Genomic DNA, 21,499 nt, shown 5'->3' on the forward strand with positions numbered 1-21,499 from the left:
AGAAAGGAAATAAGGTCACGATGGCAGATGAAATTCAACAGTATAATTTTATACAAAGCGTCACAGAGCAATGTAATCTAAACTCTGAGCTCTCCAAAAGATAAGAAAGAATAGAAGATAAAATTCTTTTTATTGCAGCAACGTAGCAGATTAATAGGCTGATAATAGAAGAAACGTCCAGGCTGAGGGACTTGGAGGCTGGTGCTGCTCAGCCTTGGGCCGCCCCTGCACTGCCAGCCCTTCGCGGGCACACTGTGGCCAGCACGGTTCTGTAAGTAGCTGCCAAGAGCTTTGTACAGTATCTGTATGACCCGTTCCCTGAGCTGTCAGTCAGGTGGAACATGAGGTATTTTCTTTGCAAATTAATACCTACATCTCTGCTCCAGATCCAAGCCAGTGCCAGCGGAGCAGAGGCAGATGCAGCACGGCAAGGAAATCTGCACTAGCTGTGGGGCTTCAGCAGGCAATGTGTTCACGTCTCTCTTGATAAGCAAAACTGAAAACAGTAGAATTAATCCCTCTCTGTTGATGGAACTTCTCAGAAACATTGATTTTTTTATTTAAATTTCAGGCCTTTTCCTCCCTAGACCCCTCTGCTCCCTTGTCTACCTCAAAATGAAGTCTCTGAGATGCTATGCCTTATAGGAGAACGTTGGGGGGGGATTTACTAACCAATTTATTTAGGCTCTGCTTGTGATCTGGTTTACCGTGACCACACAGGGGTCTATGAGAAAGCAGCTCACGCCCAAGCACTGGGACAGGGCTGGCTGCAGAAGACAACGATGGCACAGCAGGAGTCGAGCCCCCATCTCCCCCAGTGAGTGGGGGAAGCCTGAGCTCTCTACGCTCTGTCAGTCACTGAACAGGTTGTGCAGGGGAAAAGGAATGAGCACCACCTTCAGAACAGCAATAAATTATTTCCCTTGGGAACAAAGATGCAACTGTGACGAGATAAAGCGGTGGGAAAACATAGCAGAAAAATTTAATGCATTCTCTGCAATTACAGCTACAGCTGCCAAGTTGTTTCTCATACTGTCACTACAGCAGCAGTGACAGCTTCGGTCTCAGCCTGACCTTCTGCCCTCACCCAAGGCAACAGCAACACTCCCATCGATTTCTGCAGACACGGGGTTTTGCTGCGATGACAAATATCATCATTTCTTCACCAGATCTGCAGACACAGACTCAGATTCATGATACTTCCCTGGGGCAAAAGAGACCCGTGTCTCTTGTAGATCTGTGCCAAGATCTTACACGCAACCAAGGTTCTTCCACTGGCTCACGTATGATTTCTCCTCTCTGCTCTTTACTGGCAAGTTTAAGCAGCCGTCCATCTGAGCACAGGAGCTCCAAGAAGCCCCAGGCAGAAAGGAGCACCAGGCCCATGCACAGCTGGAGCAACCAGCATCGTCCCCACCGGGCTTCAGTCTCACGCCAAGGACACGTGGAAGGAGATCTGCCCTAGTTAACCATGGTAGGACCCAAGACTCTGACAATTTTCATGCCACTGCACTCTGTTTCTTCAGTTTCACTGCAGGAAGCTTTTCAATTAGGACTTTCTGCGTGTCCTGTACAACTAGCCAATGGGAGTAAAAATCTTCATTTTGCCAATGTATTTAATTTTCCTTCAGTACGGCCGTCAGCCGTACTGAAGAAAAATAGGTGCTTCCCTGACAGCACGCCCACCTCTCAGAGTGCCTGGAGACCAAGGGCTAACCGCTGGACTGCAAGGACTGTCACTCCTCCCCATGGCCCTGCTCTCCCCCTTTGCTCTGGCACACAACATGAGCCAAAAAACAGCTCTTCAGCTGGCACAAATCTCTGCTGGGACTACACCCACCGCTCTCAGCAGGGACGTGGCCCTCTGCCACCCTTGCTCAAGCTTCCCCCTTCACTTGGAGTACTCTCAGGTAACTTGAAACACTACGTTTTCCCTTTCAAGCCCATCCTCCCAATAAATTGAATAGAAATCAAGACAAAAGAAAATAATCAAGAAAATACACCAGGGAGGGATGGAAATTTGAACCCATAGTGTTAAATTGCGCTAAATAACTGAAAATCAATGTTGCTCTTCCTTTTCATCAGGGCACAACTGTACGTACTGCAGGGCTCCAGGGACACCTTCACTCATTCCATCAGACTGCTACATGCACTTACTTTTATTACCAGCAAGGGTCCGTTATTGACAGTAAAAGCAATATCCCTGAAAAGAGTAATGACACCTTAAAAAAAAATAAATAATAGATATAATTATAAAAGAAGTGCATTTCTTCTCTTACTCTATTACTTTCATAACTTTCCTCATATTGCTGCTGATGTCCAGGGGTTGCTGCCTTAAGCCTTAAGATAATACTCAAAGGCACACCAAGAGCTACAAGGAAATATCCATTTAAAAAACTCTGAACAGCACATCAATTAAGACACTGCAGTAGTAATCATCACTGCAGCCTTTCAGAACAACTGAAAAACCAATCCTCAATTAAGAATGTTATCTATCAGTAAGAGAAAAAGATCTACAAACACAAGAAAACCCAAATCCTTTTTATAAAGCTGTCCCAGGTTTCCAACAGGCTCTTGACCCCAGTGTATCCCATCTATATAGCCAGGCTAAGGAATCCAGAGGCAATATATGTTGATTCTGCCTCTGTTAAGGGGCAGGACCTGCTGCAGTCACCCTCACTGGAGAGGACCTGGCCACCTAGGACTGCAGACTTCTTGGTTACCCTTCCATGCAAGGTGGTGAATTGGACTGGCAGCAGATTTAAGTGCAGCAACAACGTGCCCCAGGTGCTTTTTCTCTACACTAAGCTCTGCTAGTCTAGATCTAAGCCACTGTGCTTCAGAGCCCGGTGGCACCATGCCTGGTGGCCTGGGATGTCCATAACCACTTGTTAAGAGAGCAGGAACAAGGCCCATCAGAGAAGTGCAGTGTGTCCAGTCTCCCCCCCGAGAAAGCACTGGCATTTTCTCCAACAGCTTGGATGGCACCGGGGGACTGAATTTGGTCTTGCCCACAGCCTCGGCTGATGCAGCAGAGCTGTAGGCATCTGCTTTGGAAAGAGCTACACCAGTATGTGTCACCTGCCCAACTGACTGTGCTCAGGAGCAGGAGCCCACAGGGAGAAGCAATCGCTCCAACTGGGAGCAGGGTTACTGCCGCAGCTGGCTGAGCGTTCAGGGGTGGACACTTGCTTGGGTACTGTCAGACAGAAACTTTCTGACAAAGTGTTGACTCAGGAAAACAGCTTAATCCAATTAATAAATGTTTTGATTTTGCTTTGCCAGGTGGCAAAAGCAGAGGAAAAGCAATTCAATTCAAGTGGTCACACACAGGCACTCCCACGTTTCTGTTTCAGATCCCACCATCTTCCCCAGTGTTATTTATTACATGGTTTGGAGCTGGGCTCAGGCATTGGAACTGAGACTGAGTCTCTCCTTGTGAGATTCTGCACACAGGGCTGGTGGGAGACTGGGTCTTAACACTCTTCTTGAGGAATGGGTATTAGATAATAAATACCCTCATCTTGCTTTCACAAGGGATCAAACTGCTGGGAGCTGAAACGCCTTCACCAGGGGGATTTTGTGGCACACAGGCATCGAAGCTGGATCTCCTAAATCCAGGTACAAATATTCACAAGCGCAGATGGTACAGCTTGAACAGACACTGCAGCCCAGAACCTAAAATATTGCCCATTACCTAACCACCACAGAAATAAATGTCTCTAACTTCTGGATACAAACTGGAATTTTCAAATTAGCATCTGCATCTTCCAAATAAAATGAGAGAAATTGCCCATTAAATCAACTGACAATGAAGTGGGGATTCAGCCGCAGACATATTCAAGACAGAGGGACAGAAAACTGCTTGGCTCCATTAATGTAATGATGCATCTGATGAGGAAGTCACTTGGGGCCTGTTAGCATGAAAACTGCAAGAACAAGATCCTACAAGCCTGATATTTCAGCGCTCCAGATTGTCTGTGCCAAGTATAATCCAACCTATGATTTAGAGCCACCACCTAGAGATACCTCAAACCAGGACACAAATTTAAGAGACAAAGACCAGACATCAGTTGACAGACAAAGAAGTTTTCAAAATCGATCTAACCTGGAAGTATAAACTTAGAAGAATTTGCCCCAGTTGTTAAAAGCCTCTCTTTTCTTGGTTATGCAACATCTGAAAAAATCTTTGATTTGAAACAGATGTTAAAACTTTAATAGAGATGTTGCTGAATTCTTCTGCAGCAGCTTTTCCAAACGTCCTCATCCGTCAAAATGATTCTTTGCTGATAATTAGCCTCAGAAAAATGCACTTAATCAAAGTGACATCCATTACTTCTTGCTACTGTAAATAGGACTGTGGCTTCTGACAACGATTTTCTGGAAAGTATTCAGACTATTTAAATTAGGCAACAAATAAGCTTCTAATGGCACTTATCTGAGATACAGTTTAATTTTATTTATGGGCATTTTTTATACATGCTCCATCCCAGTTGTCAGCATTGCCCAAGAAAAGAGAACGCAGGAGATCAAAAACTGCCATAGTCAGGACAGCAAAGATCACAGGGATGCCACAGCTTGTGGTATAAAATAATATTTATCAATTCAGCAGATGTGCTTTCTCAGCTGCCTTTAACCAGCAAATACCATATCACTTTAGAACAGAAGCCTTCCTTACAGAGCCCAAACTTGCAGCACTGCCGGGATGCTGCATTCAGCTCCTTCTCCCTTCCAGCAGCAGCCTTGCTCCTACACCCACGAGTACCGTTGCACAGAGGACTCCCACAACCAGAGGAGTCATGGGCCAAGCGTGTGAAAGGATGGCCAGGCACAAGCACTATTTTTGCCCCCAGTTCTTCACCTTCTTTTCATTACAGGCGCAACATCTCAAACTCTGCCTTTACTGTTATATTCCAGTGGCTCCGAATACTTTCATGACAACAAAACATCAATGAGATAAGAAATGTAATACTGCCATAAGAGAGCAGAACAGATGTCTTTTTCTCCCAGTACTGACACTGAACCTTCCAAACAGAGGGAAAGAAACTTCTGAACCAGACTTGACTTATGGCAGACAGCTGAGGCAACTGCAAGGTTCCCAAAGAGAACCTTCTCTCCCCAAAGGAGAAAATACCTCCCAGTCCCTATCTGTCAGATTTATGCCAAGTTAGCAGTCTTCTCTGGAAATTTAGAGCTGAATGACGGTTAATCCTGTTTCTATAACCTCAAGACTGGCCTTGCAAAAATGTCAGGCATGGTATTTAAATACGGGTGCACTGCATTGGAACACAGCTAAGCCCAAAGCCTTCCAGACGCCTCGTGGTAGCGAGTTCCAAAGATGAATAAGATGATCTTCTTGGAAAGAGCACTTCCATTTGACAACTCTAGATTTGCTTGTTATTAGGCTTTTCTCTCCCTGTTGCACAAATCCATTTACCTCCCCCATTCCTCTTCTAGTCAGTCTTTTCCTATTTGCTTCCTGGCTGATATATTGCCATCCCCCACACAACATTCAAAGTATTATTTTAATTTTCATGTCAGTAAGTCTACCTGCCAAAGAGTAAGCTCTACTTAGTTAGACTGGCTGTCTTCACCTTTCGTATTCTAAAAAGAAAAGTAAATTAGGAGCAGCCTAATTTATCTATTGCACCTCATATTCACTGATTAGTTCTTTCAGTTCTGTGGGTTATCTGCACATGCTCTCTCCTGCTATACCACGGCTCTCTAATTATCTACTTGTTCCAGCAAGCTCTCGTCTCCTCAAGCTCCAGCATTACCTCATTCTCTTACCTCAGTCCAGTGTTGGTGTCTCCTCAGCATCCTCTGTGATGAGGACAGATTAATACGTCTATAACAGAAGCGGTTCTAATTGCCCGGAAGCAGCAAAACCTGGATCCCCATACAGCCTCCCATCCTTTTAGTCTTCTGCTCTCCCTAGAAGCCTCCTCACTTTCATCAGCACACTATCATTCTAGGGGAGTTTTGAGATATTTGAGATGCTAATGTTTTTAGCATTTCTCTTATAAATAAATGAGATATTTCGCGCTACGGGTGTTTTCCTTCAGTTCTACATCTGTAAGTCCAACGAGCCTTATTTTACCATTCACAGTTCCCCATACTGTTTAAGTGGAGGAATTTTCCTCAGCACATCCCTGTCAGTGCTATAACAAAGCACTTCAAAGCACATCTCTGAGCTGCTTATTATTTATAAGCACAGCAAAGCCAACGAGGCTTTCTCCTTTTCTTCTGCTAGCCTAAATCAGCTCCTAATTCCGTTGGTTTGGAATAGACTGATCTACTAGTTATAATTACTCCAGCTAGCTTGCTTCATCTATAAAATCCCAGTATCATTAATAACTTGGTCTGAAACTGAGGCCTAGCAGCAACATTTCCAAAAGCCTGTGGCTGTGGCTCACTTCAACTCCCAGTGAAGCCAAGAAGACTACATGTGAACAGCAAATGTGTGTTCATCGATTTGCATGCTCAAACATACTGTGAAGGGTTCAATATTTTCTAGATGAAGGGGAAACTCAAACAACTAAGGATAGCAGCACATAAAGCCAGTGAAACAAAGACATCTTGAGAAACAGGCTAATAGATGTAACCAAATAATCCAGAGTATCTCCACACTAAAATTAAAGAGAGATTCTGAATCAGAAATACTCAAATCTAGGTTAAAATTAAGGTTAAGGGGTATACCAATGAAACGCAGAAAAAAAACAATCTGCAATTGCCATCTTCTGTATTTCAGACAGTTCAAATACTTAAATATGAAAACTAGTAAAACTTTAAACTTCAAACTTATCCAAGTGAGTCATATCATAAACACTCTGAAATCCAGACATTTTCTGCAGCAGGAATTTCCTATCAACCCCTCATCTTATGCTGTAAAATTATATTAATGCTTAAGTGCCTGTTAAGGAAATCTGGGCTTTAAAATCTTGAGGATCACAGACTCATTTCCAAGACAGATCAATTCTTATGCAGCTATAAAAGTTAGGAATGCTTATATAGAACATTTGTATATCCCACATGCTCAATTTCAAATTCACTTTTTTTTTTTGCATCACACTTGTACACATAAAAATTGAAATTACCTTTTAACAAATATGCACAAAAGCCTTGATATAGGTGTGCACAGCAGCTAGCCAAAGGCTAACTCACCAGCAATTGAAGGATTTTTTCAACAAGAGCTACATATCTCTCTGTTTACATCATGCAGTTAATTGGTGGGAAAAAATTACAATATTACTGACTCCCCATTAGCACTGTAGCCCCTTGATTTTTATGATATGAACAGAGTTGAAGAGAGGGTTGTTCTTGTTCCTCTTCATTTAACAGCTCTGCTCATGTAATTCGCTTGCCACTCATTGCCTTCCTCCTTTTGCTTTAGCTCACTCAACCTATGTTGAGTGAGCTAAATCCCTGCCATCCAGACAGGAAAAGCAGGCTTGGCGCTCAACCCATAGAGGCCATTTCTTGAGACAGCCCAAAAAAGGGAGAGTTGTGCCACATCCACAGCAGCTCTTTAGAGTTACTCTGCTCCCATCGGCATCCCCTGCTGCAGAGACAGCCTCTGAGAACAGCCTTAACTCCTAAATAAATGTATGTTCTCAGCCCAAACTCTGCATATGGCTTAACAGGGAGTTTTTCCAGCCCTTCACCTCACCAACTGTATCCCATGCATCTCCCAAACAGAGGTCCCTTTTCCTCCTTGCCAACCCTTGATGGGACCCCCAGACACAGCAAGCTGCCCAGCATACCCACACACGTCAATGTCTTCTGGCCCAGTATACCCACAACTCCCAACGCCCAGCAGCTCCAGCAGCACGTCCACCAGTCCCAGAACACCCAGAAGTTCCCAGTGCCTACTATCCAAGGCATACCCATCCCCATCCCCATCCCCATGGCCTCCATCCCCAGCATACCCACCCACTGCCCCCTCGCCCAGGCGTGACCACTGGTTCCTGCGAACACATCCCAATCCCCGCGGACTCCCACATACTCCCGCATCCCACTGCCCGACAGCCGTTGGGTGCCCACCCCCGCCCGCCGAGGCCGCCGCCACGGGAACCGGCCGTCAGCACCGCGGAGACTTCCGAGCCCCGCCGCGTTCAGCACCGCGGAGAGCTCCGCACCGGGCGGGCTTCGGCCGCGGAGAGCTCCGTGCTCCCCCCGCCCCCGACCCCACACCGTGGGTGCCCCACCCGGAGCGAGGGGGTCCGCGGGCGTCCCAGGTATGTGCCCCCAACCCCAGCGTGCCCCCAGCTGTGTGTCCCCAGTGTGCGTCCCCCTCCCCTCCCTCCTCCTGGAGTGTTTGTGTCCCCGTGCCCCCCCACCCCGCTGTCGTCCGTTCCCCCCCCCCCCTCGGTACTCCCCGAACCTGTCGTCGCTCTGGAAGGACTGGTCCCCCAGCAGCAGATCGCGGAAGCGGTACCGGGGCGGCAGGGGCAGCACCTCGGACTCCAGCTCCGTCATCTTCAGGGCGGCGATGTCCAGAATGACCCCGCTCTTGCGGCTCCCGCCGCCGTCCCCGTCGCCGCAGCCGCCGGGCGACGAAAGCCTGCGGGAGAGAAGGTGGCAGTGGCAATGTCGGGGGGGTAGGGGGGGCACCCTGCCTTGCCCTGCCCGCCCCCGCCCCGGCACCTCCTCCGGGGCCGGCCCCGCGCCACCCGCACCCCGGCACGCACCGCCCGGCGCTGCCCCGAACCCCCGCCCCGGGAGAGGCTGGCGGCAGCGATTACATTGCGGGGCAGGCGGCGGTGCCCCCCCTGCAGAGCGCTCCCCCCGGGGGCATGGGTGGCCAGGGGCTCTGCCGGCCTCAGGCGAGGGGCCGGCGGGGTGGGCAGGGTGCGGAGCGCGGTCGCCCCCAGCGCCCCGCAGCCCGCTGCGCAGGGCAGCGCTGTGCACAGGACATTTGCTCCTCAGCAGGCAAACAACAGAGAGCAAGAGGAGCCAATGGAAAAGCTGAATCGCCAGGAGGAAATAAAACCGCTCGCAAGATAGATCTACAGCTGACAACCAAACCCAGATCCACCCCCAGCCACCCCCCCCTGCCGCGAGGAAAAGTATGGATGGGAGGCAGACAAGGCGATGGCTCCCCAATCGTGCTGGAAGCAGAAGCACAACCTCCTCTCTGGACTCACGGCACTTAAATCATCTGAACAGCCCCGGTATTAAATGAGAAACCGCGAACACTGATGAGTCAGTCATCTGTCCAGCTGCCAAGTGTCGTGGCCGGGTGGATATATCACCCATCCCTCGGCGTGTTGATGCCTCTGATCAAGGGTGGGGAGGATCACAATGCCTGGGAAAGACCCAAGGTGATTGCTCAGACAAAGAGCTGTGTGTGGCCAGCTACATGCAGTCTGCCCTGCCACACAGAAAAGAGATGAAACTCAACCAGCTCTCAAACTATCATTTCAGAGGGCTAAGAGCTTGTCTTTGGTCTCCTTTTTCAAACCACATTACCAACCAGAACACGGGTACGACAGTGCTCCCCATGTCAGCTAGAGCTACTAATCAGATCAGGGTTAAGCTGAAACTTCCCTTCATAAAGCAACAAAGCCATTCAGTGCTGTAAAGCCAGCGTACAGACACACAAGGCAAGATCACAGTTCCTAATCCTTTGGGTTCTGGCTTCATCAGTGAAATTTATCGGTGCCATGACAGGAACACCAATTTCATAGACCCTTTGTGGAAAGTGGGAAGGACAGAGAGCTTGGAAGAGGAGACGTGGTGCTTCTGCAGTGAGCTGATTCTTTGTCCCTCATGTTTAACTTTGGAATGTGAGGCAGGCAAATAGCTGAAAGGCTCCAACTCCTGTCAGATGTACTTCCAAGGGTCTCACCCAAAGCCTCTCCAGCCCACTCCTACCACCTTCCCACAGCTTTGCCTCCAGTACATACTGCATAAGCTATATACAGGCAAAAGAGCTTCAATCAGCTGAATACTAAACTGGCAATAAGCAGACATCTAGGGTTTTTGCTGCTGGCTGCAGAGATGTGATCTGAGGCTCCTCAGACTGTCTTTTCCCTTTAACAACTCAAACCCCTGTAAATAAGTTCCCAGGTGACCAGGTTCCAAAGTCCTGACCAGCTGTTGTTCCTGAGTTTCTGGAAGAGCAACCAGCACACAGAATTTCTGCTGAACACAGCCCCAGAAGACAACACGGTTCACTCTCAGCACTTTAGATGATTTTCACCGATATTATTTGCCACTTAATTCTATACCCTCGAAGCTTTTCAATTCCTTTTAGCTGCCATATGCACACTGCAGCCGAGGCTCTGCACTGAGTAACGCATCTGTGCAGGGCCTTGGGCATCAGGGAGGTTGTTCTATGATATACATTGATCCAAAACTTGGTCTTTAAGAGAAATCAAGCCAAACTCCTGTCAACTCAAGGACTCCCTGTGGATCAACTGATATAAACACAGAAGTTAGCTGACCATCTCTAGCTCACTTTGCAAAGGAGGATCTAACATTAATCTAATCACAAAAAAAGCCACAATTAAGTCTTTCCTCTTAGAGCTTAGCTATAATAAATTATGCCAAAAGCATACTCTCTCCAGGCCACCTCCAGCAAAGTTCTAGCCCAGTTGAGATCTCTTACTACTGTGAGGCCAGGACAGCATCCTAAAACTGGACTTTTGGGGAGAGAAAAAATAAATTTTAAAAATAATCCACTCCCTTATTATAATGCCTATTTTAAAGTGGGGACCCAGGTGCCCAACTCCAAATGTGGGCAACTATATTTGCATTTGAAGGAGACTGTCACACACAGTAATCTCCATTGATTATTAATTGCCTGTTTAAAGGAGCACGTTGTCTCCTTCCCCGGAGGAAAGGCAGAGTGCTACGGCTGCACAACCCCGGCCACACCGACTGCCATGTGGAAAGGGCACCTTTACTCAGAGCTTCTGGCCAGGCTTACACTCCCCGCAGCTCCCACTGCCCAAGGTCCAGGCAGGCAGGTCCACCGCTACCCTGCACCCACTGAAAGCTCCAGACCCTGATATCTACACACAAGCATCCTCTTCAAATGGCAAATGCTTGTCTTTTGGGCTTTGGGTGTTGGTTGTGGTTTTCTGCTTTTTTTTAAACTCCACAGGATTCTTTTAAAACCTTCTTAATCCACCTCTCTTGGCCTCAGATCATGTGCCAGATTAATGAAACAAAACAAATATTTACCCCGTCCTTCATTAGTGTTAAGAAACTGTAGTAAAATCCAATTATAACAGTATCTCTGGAAACACAATTTCTGCTATGTATTTTGCATCTCAGTTTCTTCTCCCATCTGCAGGAGCAGCTACATTTTTAATATATTCTTATTCTCGCATATTAAATCATTCAGAATTTTTAAAATTTGGCACATTTGTTTATTCTGGATGAAGGTTCAGTAAAACGAATATTGTATGCTCCTAACTGATAAAGATGTCTTTATCAATTACACAGTGACTTTAAGACACGTTGCACATCAGTGTCTCAGAAAAAAGTGCTCCTGCGCTGCACACAGATCTCCTTACATCGGCACAGAGAATTTGCAACCCTCCTCTCTGCCCTAACATATGGATTCTGAGCTATAGAAAAGTCACAGCAACCCGGCTACTTCTTCAAAGCACTAGTGGTATAAAATAAAAAATTCATGAACAAGCTTGTTTATTGCATAGTCTTCAAATACTACTGAAAAAAAAAAAAAATCCCAAAGTGGTTTACAGCTAAATACAGGACTGAAGCTTTATTTTTATCTTCCCTTTCCTTCCTTCCTCCAGAACCATGTACCACTAAAAATGCACGCTGTAATCAGCATATGGAAACCTCAACACTATTCCACTTTCTTGCTACGACACCGTCTCTCCCCCAGCTTGGCCAGCTCCCCGGCAGCGATCGGCACGCCGGGAGTGGGACACCCTACTGCTCAGCCTCTTGGGAACACGGCAACTGGGATCAAGGCGAGCGTGATCCACACCAGATCTCCCCGTTGGTCTCTCCTACTGTTAAACTGCAGCTAGACACAACCACCGTCCCAGTTTAGCAAACCCAGCTGCCCCTCGGAGCACGCTCTAGCAGAAACCTCAGAGCTGCACCAACCTCGGGTTTCTTCAACAAGCTTTCTCATTCGTGGGCTGCTCGCAATCCCGTCCTTCCCTTGCTGTATTTCCACCTGGGGCACACAGGAAAGCTACGTTGCTGATAGCACCGTCCCCTGAGACTGGAAACACAGGCAGAAGACCAGTGACAGCCCACACATCTGCCTGTGCCTGGCCACGGAAGCTCTGCAACGCACGTGCCCTGTGCAGCTCGTCAGAGGCTGCTCGGGTTCCCAGCACCCAACAGACAGCTTTGCCTCAGAAGAAATTCCACGGACTGGGAGCTTGTTGCAATATATCTTAGGATTTTTATTATTATTTTTGACTACATGTAGCAAAGAGGAGGAAGGACACAACCCAAGTTCCTCTTCTGCTTCCTTGCTCACTACACACCACAGAAACCACAGAGCAGCATCCTCCTGCTTCCCACCACGAATCACTGCCCAGGGTCATTAACAGATCCCATAATCCTGCGTCCTGGTACCTGCATCATGTAACTGCCTGGACCTGCCAGGCACCGTCAGGAGCTACAAAGCTCTCGGTGACACCCCCTGCTCTGTTGGCATCAAAAAAAAATAAAGACCCTCTCAGAATGTTCTTCCTCTCCTCCTTCTAGGGACTGGGGTGTGCAAAGAGAATAAATAGCTGAACCTAGATTTTGGGCAAATTCTCGCATAAGCTACAGTCTAAATCCCTCCTTTCCCGCTACTCCATGCTGTAAAAGGAGACAGAGGAAGGAGGTCCTGCCAGCAGCTGTCTGTTCCAACTCCATCCTTTCCGCAGGAGGATGTCTGGAGAGTCTGGATGTGCAGTCAGGAAAGCAACTAACTCATGTCCAATCTCAGCATCCCCTCCCCAAGCAACACCACCTTTCCTCAAGCTTTGGTACCCAGCACATACTGTGACACTGCAGCCAGCTGCTGCTGTGTCTCCTGTCACCTCTACCGGGATGGGAAGAACAATTCCTGGCCGAGAGCAATGGTGGAGGAAGATGCAGGGTCTGACCTTTCTGTTGCTGTTGGCAGAGACGTGGGGCTGCAGCACAACCTGTTGTTAGAGAGGCAAAGCCAGCCTGGTTGTGCCCGTGGCTAGGCTAAACCCAGCCTTTTGGGCAGCAAACAGGCACCGGTAGGGCAGAAGCCTCCAGCTGCTCTTTGCTGGCCCAGACTCATCCTAAGGCAACAGTGTCTAGATCACACTCGAGGAATAGGACACTTCTCATGAGGGCTCTTGGAGCCAGGCTGCCCCAGGACACCAAGGACCCTGCCATGTCCTCTCCTCCCTGCCACAGTGTTTCACCAGCCACGGCTGTGGAGTCTGGCCCTGTGTCCCTGGTCCACCAGCGAAGACAAGCTCAGCCACTGCCAGGCTCTCAGAGCCTCTCCGAATAACAAAGCCATATAGGAAATTCTGCCCTTTCTTTTTCTATATTTATTAAAGTATATACAATCATCTTCTATTTGCTTCTCCTCCCACAGCTCTTATGGTTACCGGGTTACAGTTGTTTCCCCATCTCTTTTTGTTTTTTGCTTCTGAGTGACATCCCTGTGGGGTCTCCTAATGGCCCGAGTGCGTGGGGAGACGCATGCTCGGTCTCCAGAGCCGGGCTGGAAGGCAGCACCCCCCTCCCTCCTGCACCAGTGACACGCAATGGCTGCCAGCGTTGGCACCACTCTCCTGGCGAGGAGGGGCAGCGAGCTGGCACGGCAGCACAACACAGCCCAGGCGGCGGAGAGGGCAAAGACCAGGCAGGGAAGGGAAGAAGCAGACCTGCACACGTGTGGGCAGCCATGCGTGTAGACGAGGTCCCACAACGGGCCTTCCACCCGGCTCAGCATCACCTTTCCCCAGACACCAACCTCAGCAGCTTTCGGGGCAGGATCTCTCTTCAGGGGCATCCCCGTGGAGCAGCTGGGGTGCTCATTTCAGGCACAGAGCTGCTTTCTCTGCCACCGCCTCGGCAGCACGTGCTCCTTATCTCTGTGAGCACCAGCTAACGTCACTGACAGTCATGTCTCTGTCTCTCGGAGGAAGAGACCCAGATCATTATCCCACCGTCCCCTCTCCCTCTGCAGAGGTCATTTGGTGACTCATTGATGCCATTCACAGACATCAGCAGTCCTAGAACCCAGACAATGCATCCAGAGCCACAGGAGGATCTTCTACACCCAAGTGGGGCCTGAGTGACCTTCTGGAAGGGGCCATGGCAGGGAGGAGCCCACACACAGACCAAGTGGCAGGGTTCTTTCCCCAGAAAAATACATTAAAAACACCTCTTCCATTTTCTAAGCACAAGTGCCATGACCAAGTGATAAATCATTGCAATCAGAATGAATCCCAACCTTAAAGATAATCAACAAGAGGCACAAATGGTGGCAGCTGCAGGAGCTGCCCCTGCCACACCTGTGTGGAACAGCCATGTGAAAGGAGCATTTATTGTGGGCAACCCCACAGATCAAACCAAAGGGACAGGAACGATGAACTAATGAACTTGCAAAGTTACTCTCTGATAATGTATGAGCAAGAGCTAAAGAGACCAGCACTAAAGCCCCAGGCACTAACGCCCTGAGCTTGGTACAGAAAAGGGGAATCTGGGGAAGATGGGGGGTCTAATTCCTTTAATAAGATCATTTTCTCTACCTCACAAACACTTCTGTGTCCAGAAGCAACTGCCTTCCATTTCATTTAATTGCTTTTTCAGCTTCTTGTTGATGGTCATGGATTTTTTACTTTTTGATTCCAAGAGTTTGAAGTGCTCCGAGGGATGTGAACAGGCCCATAACAACATCCAAGTCATGATTTCCAGATATTCTGAGCAGCTTTGGCCCAAGTCATGCTTTGTGGATACGACAGCTGCAGAACACACATACACACATCTACCCGCAATATATGAAGTGCTCAGTCTCCCGATTAAACCGCTGAATCCAAATTTGTGCCTCCGTGGAGAGTTGGACCGTCCATGTCAGCGGCTGCCGTTGCTCAAAACTCAGCCCCAGAACTGCTGAGCCCTGTGACAAATCCATCCATCGCTTCGCTTTCAACGTGCGGAGGCAATTTAGCACCACAGGCCTCACGGAAAAATTAGCATTTTGTGTATTTCACGTTGAAAATGAACAGGAAGCGTGAGTCAGTGCAAAGCTCCACAAGCCTTTCCCCCGCTGGCAATGCTATTTTCTAGAAGATAAAAGTAGAAATTGTGCCTTCCAGGTCCAGAGCCATTTTTCTTATTAGACAACCCCGTATTAGCAATTCAGCCCCACATCTCCCCATTCCCTTCTGGCCCGATGCACACATACACTTTGTACAATAGGGTAAAACCCAGGGCAGGCAAAGCCCCGCTGAGAAGTCTTTTCACTCTCCTTCAATCCCAACAGCAGCACATGGAGCACAGGGGTGGCACAGGCAGGCAGCTCCACTCCACGGCTGGGAGGCCGGTGACACTATCCATCGGTGGCCCTGCCGAGGGCAAAGGGGCCAGCAGGAGTGAGCCATAGCCAGCCCTTTCCTCAAGATGCATCCTGCAGGGATCCTGGGCTGTTCCCAGCAGGAACAAAAGTAAACAAGTCACACTGATGTCCCTGATGACTGCAAAGCCTAAATACCACTGTGAGAAAGGAGGGAGGGGAAGCACATCCTACACACCCTTGACAAGGTTGGTGAGGGGACCGGCTCCCTCTCCTCAAGCCGGGGCTGGGGCCACCACACCGGTGAAGCGAGATGGCAGCACACAGCCAGGTTTCACCTCCTGACACACACCTCATTCTGCAGCGCTCTGACTTGATCCCAGTGCCTTCCTGACCACCCAGCCCCTGCGCTCTCCCTCCCTGTTCCTCTGCCAGAGGCACCGGTATGTGCCATGGTGGGGAGGTGACCGAAGGGACACCTGCAGCCCTGGGAACCCTTTCCACACGTGCATCAAGTTTCCAGTTTAGCCCTCGCTATTTTACTTTCGGCATTGCATGTCCCATGCTTCTCTTTTGCAGAGGTTTGTGAGACAGCTGCAACCGTGTGGGACAAAGAAGAGGCTGGAGACAGCAGGGAAGGGCTGATGGGGAGGATGAGGAGCACAGGAGAAGGCATGCACCAAGGGCCACCCAGAGCAACCCCAAACCCCCATCCTTTAGCAAGAGTGCATTGCAGACATGCTGTGATTCAGAAAACATCCCCCAAATTCTGGCAGCAAACAGGCTTTGGTCTCTCTCAAAGAGCCTCCTGGAAGGAAAAGTCATTATCTCCCCTTCTTTGGTTGGCAATATTAAGTAGTACCAAAAGAAAAAGCTGAAGAAAGCATTTGCAGTGGCAAGTGCAGGGAACCAGCCTGGGCTTTCCTAAGGCCACAGCTCCGCTCCCCATCCCAACATCCTTGGGCAGAGGTCTCCAAGGACCTCGCTCCTGCAGCAGGACTGGTAGGACCTCACTCACTCCTCTTCCTCCAGATGTGAAGATTCAACTCTCCACTGGAAGCAAACCACTTACACCAGCGATCTGCACCAAAGGACAGAACGGGCACGAGACTCCAGCCAAGCTCTGCCTGCAGCCACCCATCCAGCCCGACCCTTTCCACCAGGGAGGGGCTCAGGAGTGCCCACACGCTCTTACCAGCATCTCAGCCATGAACAGCCTCGGAAAGAGAGGCAAATCCAAAATACAGCCCGCTGAGCCAAAGTCACTAACCCTGCTGGGAAATTCCTGACCCAGCAATCTCCAGGGCTATTTATGGATTACAACATTAAACTATGTCTTCCTTATAGGAGCTATATGCTGAGGAGCAGGTTTTCCAGAGTGCCCAGCCCTTCCCCAGCAAGGACATGACCCTTCTTTCCCTTATCACGGTGTTGGGTTTGCAAGGCAGCCTGGGAGCACACACAAGTTCATTTAAAAGCAGAATCATCCCCAAGGCTCGAGAAATCAAGCAACCAGGACACACGCTGCTGGAAGTGGAAAGGATCCTTCACTGATGTTCCTTCACTGATGTTCCTTCACTGTGAGGCCCCATCAGTCCCACTGGGGATTTCAGAGGCTGCGCACACCGGAGTCCCCTGGGACATCACCCGGCCTTTAATGACAGGGTGCTGCAGCACACGGGGATAACACCAGGCTCACGATTCATGCCAACCAGCCACGAAAAATCTTAAACCTAAACACATTATTAAACTAAAAAAAAAAAAAAAAAAAAAGCAACTCATTTGTCACAGCCTCTAGCTCTGCTTCAGGAGCCAACAGCCAACCCTCTACTATTACCTGCTTAAGAAAGGGAATATAATTCCTACCGACACTCCAGCGAGTCTCTACACCTCAGCCACTCCGTTATTCGCAGCCACGAGGTATCACTTATCCCACTGCAGCTCCGCTCACCGCCCAGCCTCACCCCTCGGCCGTCTCCCAGGTCCCTACTCCAGCAGCTAGCATCATGAGGAAGGCCAGAAAGCCAAGTGGCTCTTGGCCAGTTATAATTCTCCCATGAGCACTCTTCTTAGTCCCCACAAATCCTAACACTCCATCAGTCTCGCTCCTGCCAGCGCACCCCTCTGCAGGCAGCGACAGCCCTCCTCCCTCCAGCCCAGGGGACAGAAAAGCTCTCCTCCAGCTAAAGCAAGGCTTAAAAGTCCTTTGCCCTCTTGCTCTTGCCCAATACAGTTTTTTTTCCTGGGGCTTCCCCTCCCACACCAAGCTTACCTGGGACCAATGTCACCCTCTCCAACTTGGGAACCAGCCAAAACCCTCATCTTGGTAGATGAACAGTTGCAAGGAGGGCAATGCTATCTGTTCCCAGCTCTCACCAGGGTGAGCAAGGAGATGCTCTCAAGGCAGAGCTTGTTACTCTCCAGAATCATTAGTCACAGGAGTGTATCCTGGTATCCCACGGCACACGATCCTGGTGGTGTCTCACTCCCCAAGCTGTTATACCCTCTACCAAATTTGCCAGTGCCCGGTATTTCTCAGACTCATGTCACACACACACACAAAAAAAAAAAAAAAAAAAAAAAAGAAAAAGAAAAAGATTAGGAAAGTGCTAATTCTTGCTAATGATCTGCTGGGAAAATCCTCCCTTCCACACAGCCCCAAACTGCTGTAAGCAGCTAGGGATGAAGCAGGGAGAAGAAACTTCTCTGCGCTCCAGACCCCTGCAGAACACTCCTTTCTATTGAAAGCAGAAAATAATAGAGAGACGTAGGAGGAGGAAGAGTCTTTTCACGCTGTTCAAGGATACAAAGACTTGCAGAAATAAACCCCGAGAGGCAGGTCTGTCAGCCCACCTGCCAGACCAGGATGCGATGGGACGAAGAGGGGGATGTCTCCGGGATTCAAAGACAGGAGACAAACAGACAGGGAATGCTGAAGCAAACATCTTCTGTGGGGTCCCACAAGGCTCTCTGCTCGTCCATGGACTCAGAAGTGATGGTGATGACTGCAAATTATTCAGTATGGTCAAACCTAAAGCAGACTGTAAAGAGTTGCAGGAGGATCTTGCAGCGCTGAGCCACCCGATGATAAAATGCCAGATAAAAATTAGCATCAATAAATGTCAACTAATCCAAAAGGGGAGGAAAAAAAATCACCTTCCTGCACAGGCACTAGGAGGTCTGTAAATTAGCACTCAGAAAAGAGACAAAGTCACAGTAGACAATATCACAAAGCCAAGAGCTGACTGTCAGTGGTGGTCAAAACCCAAAACGTTAGGAGAGGCTGTTATACTACAGATAAACCCACTGTGGAGCCACACACACTTCTGGTTCCCTTCTTCAGAGACGATATGGCACAGAGAAGGGCAATGGAGATAACTACAGGGTTATAAAGTGGTCTGTACAAGGAGAGGCTAAATAGATCAGGAGGAGTCTTTAGCCTGGAAGGAGACGTGATGAAAGGCAGGTGAAATCAGAGCGGACAACCAGGGAGCAAGCACATCACAAGAGCCGTAGGGATCTGGGGAAATCACAGGGCAGCAGGCTCAAAGGAAAAGCAGTGTGTTTTCTCCCAGAGCAGCTGCATCAGACAAGTCACATCCTCTTGTGGAGGCAGAAAGTACCAATGGCTTCAAGAGGAACCAGGTAAACCCCAAGGGAAGCATCCATCCCTGTCTTCGAAGCACAACCGCTGCATACAACCTCCAGCTCAGGATCCTGATCTGACAGGCTGTGGCAGTACAGCCCCGGGAAAGGTTCCTCTGTCCCTGCCCTCTGTCCCTGTCACCAGCAACTGTCAAAAAACACCAGGCCAGAGGCACCTGTGCTCAGACCTAGCATGGCTCTTTGCTTGTTTTTATTCATAAGAAGGATGAATGAGATGTTCCACACTCCAGCACAGCTTGGCAGGGATGCAAGAGAAACACTAATAAGCTCCAAAACAAATTGCGGGCAGCACTTGGGAACCAGGCGTGGAGGTCAGGAAGAGGTTGCTGATGGGGAATTGGGAGGATTCAAATAGATGCTGTAAATATTTTTGCAGAGCAGAAAGAGCCTTGAGCACAGGCAATGACCTACTTTGCTGTTCTCCAACGAAGGGTGACACAGCCCTGCCAGAACCCAATGGCAGTTTCTAAGGAGGACATTCGGGGGACATGACATTCATGTCAAGGGGCCTTCGTTAAAGGGAATAGCAGGAGGGTTCCCAAAAACCTCTTCCCACTGACCCAAGTATGCTGGCGGGTGCTCTCCTACGGCAGATTTTGCAGCACAACCTGCTGACAGCCCTGTCGAGCTCCAGATTTCAGACTCCTGCCCTTTCCTAATCGGCTGAGGAAAACAGCTGATCTCTGCTACATAAACACTCTGAAAATACAGGGTGTTTGGCCCTGTAGCTTTATGGCTCCCTATAGCAATTTCTCCTGGAACAGCGAAGCCAGGATCCCCACGGGCAGCCGGAGCAACAGTTGTTGCGATCCATAAAGGCTGACTTTTTGGAAGCTGATAAATGTCTAAGCTAGTAATCTTGCCTGGAGGAACTGGTTATTAATTAGCTACAGAGTCTGGTTCAGTGTAAACTCTGCCAAAGAAGCGTCTCCCCATTCATTTCCAGAAAACGGAAAACTTAAGAGACAACAACAGGCTCTTGGCTGCAGGGACCATCCTTGTGCTAAACTGAGACAGTCCATCTGATACATCTGAAGTGTCGTGGGAGAAGCCATGGGAGAGTCAACCCAAGTCTGGATGAGAGTGTTCACCCTGAGCAAGAATCTGTTTTAAGCAATGTTTTTTTCTTTCTATATTTTTTTTTTTTTCCACATTCATATCCTTCAGATACGGATTCAGGTCAACTTTCCCAAACTCTCTTATAGCCCCAGCCCTGGGAACTCACTGATCATCTCGGGTTCAGCGAGGACAGCAGGCAAACACTTGTCTTTGGACTCAGAGGCTTTGACCAGAGCAGCAGAAGATGCCTATAGGCATTTTTAGCCTTGCTGCCACCGCTCCAAATCTTGCTGTGATTTCTAGGGCCAGAAAGTATGATCTGTCCTGGCTGCCCAGTCGGGTGGGACAGATCCCACCATAGCACAGCCCCTATCAAGCCAAGCCCCCTTTAGCTGGCTCTCCATCAGCACATCCAGGGCTGCCCCACCAGCCGTGCTCACAGGTCTCTCTGGTTGCTGCTCTCCAGCCTCCCACCTCGGCTCCTCAAGCGCTTGCACTGGAGCAGCCGCTCCAGCTGGGAACGACCTTCTCTCCACATCCCGCTCCCAAATCCATGGCAAGATACCCACACCCCAGCCCCACTCGCCAACTGTTTATTCCAAGTATAAACAGCAGCACTGAACCTACAGCGGTGCAGGCTAGCAGACAGACAGATCTGTAAGAGACATTAAAAACAGACATGAGAAGAGACACATACGTCTAATGCAAAGACGTGATCTTCCTAAGCAGCTTCTCCAGGTATCATCACGCGTGCCGCCGCCTTCTTTCACCTTTTTCTTCTTAAATAAGCCATTGTAGCGGGAGAACGAAGCGGATGGAAAAACCAAGTCTCCTCTCGCACATCCCTGCTTCTCCCGCAGGCCCCTTTACTTGTGCAGGATATTTTTGCATGAGTCCTTCCATATGGCCACTCATCCATCACTGCTTCTTGCCAGAGTGCCCTTACATGGGCAAGGCAGAGGAAGCAGGGCTGCTGGCCGGGGGAAATCCTGTATTCCCCTAAGTGACGGACTAGCTCCTTGTACAAACATTTACCCAGATTTCCCACAAGGCAGGAAAGTAAAATTTAGGCTATTTGTACCCTCTGGGTGCCAGAAATGTGTATTTGCTCTCCAAACATACTTTCAAGTGCCTTTAAGGTTAACCCCTTGCTTTCCGACTGGATGGGACTTTCAGGACCATTGTCCCCTCATAAAGAGGGCCAGGAGAAAGCACACAGACATTTACACACACGCCTCCATGCTCAGGCACCTGAGAAGATGGAAGAATTTCTTCTTCTTT

At 49.0% G+C, this 21,499-nt stretch overlaps 1 protein-coding gene across 3 annotated transcripts in view; it reads right to left on the minus strand.

Moving 5' to 3' along the window:
- KCNT1 (potassium sodium-activated channel subfamily T member 1) overlaps nt 1-21,499 on the minus strand; it is an 87,460-nt gene that overhangs the window by 63,381 nt on the left and 2,580 nt on the right. For 2 of the 3 annotated variants that reach the window (XM_074161069.1, XM_074161068.1), the window contains exon 1: nt 8,384-8,478. In XM_074161069.1, coding sequence (XP_074017170.1) covers nt 8,384-8,478 — 95 coding nt within the window. Of the gene's footprint in view, nt 1-8,383; nt 8,564-21,499 lie in introns of those variants that run through there. The other variant, XM_074161067.1, reaches the window with a different exon arrangement.

Source organism: Numenius arquata, chromosome 19, assembly GCF_964106895.1.
Source record: "Numenius arquata chromosome 19, bNumArq3.hap1.1, whole genome shotgun sequence".
NCBI lineage: Eukaryota > Metazoa > Chordata > Aves > Charadriiformes > Scolopacidae > Numenius > Numenius arquata.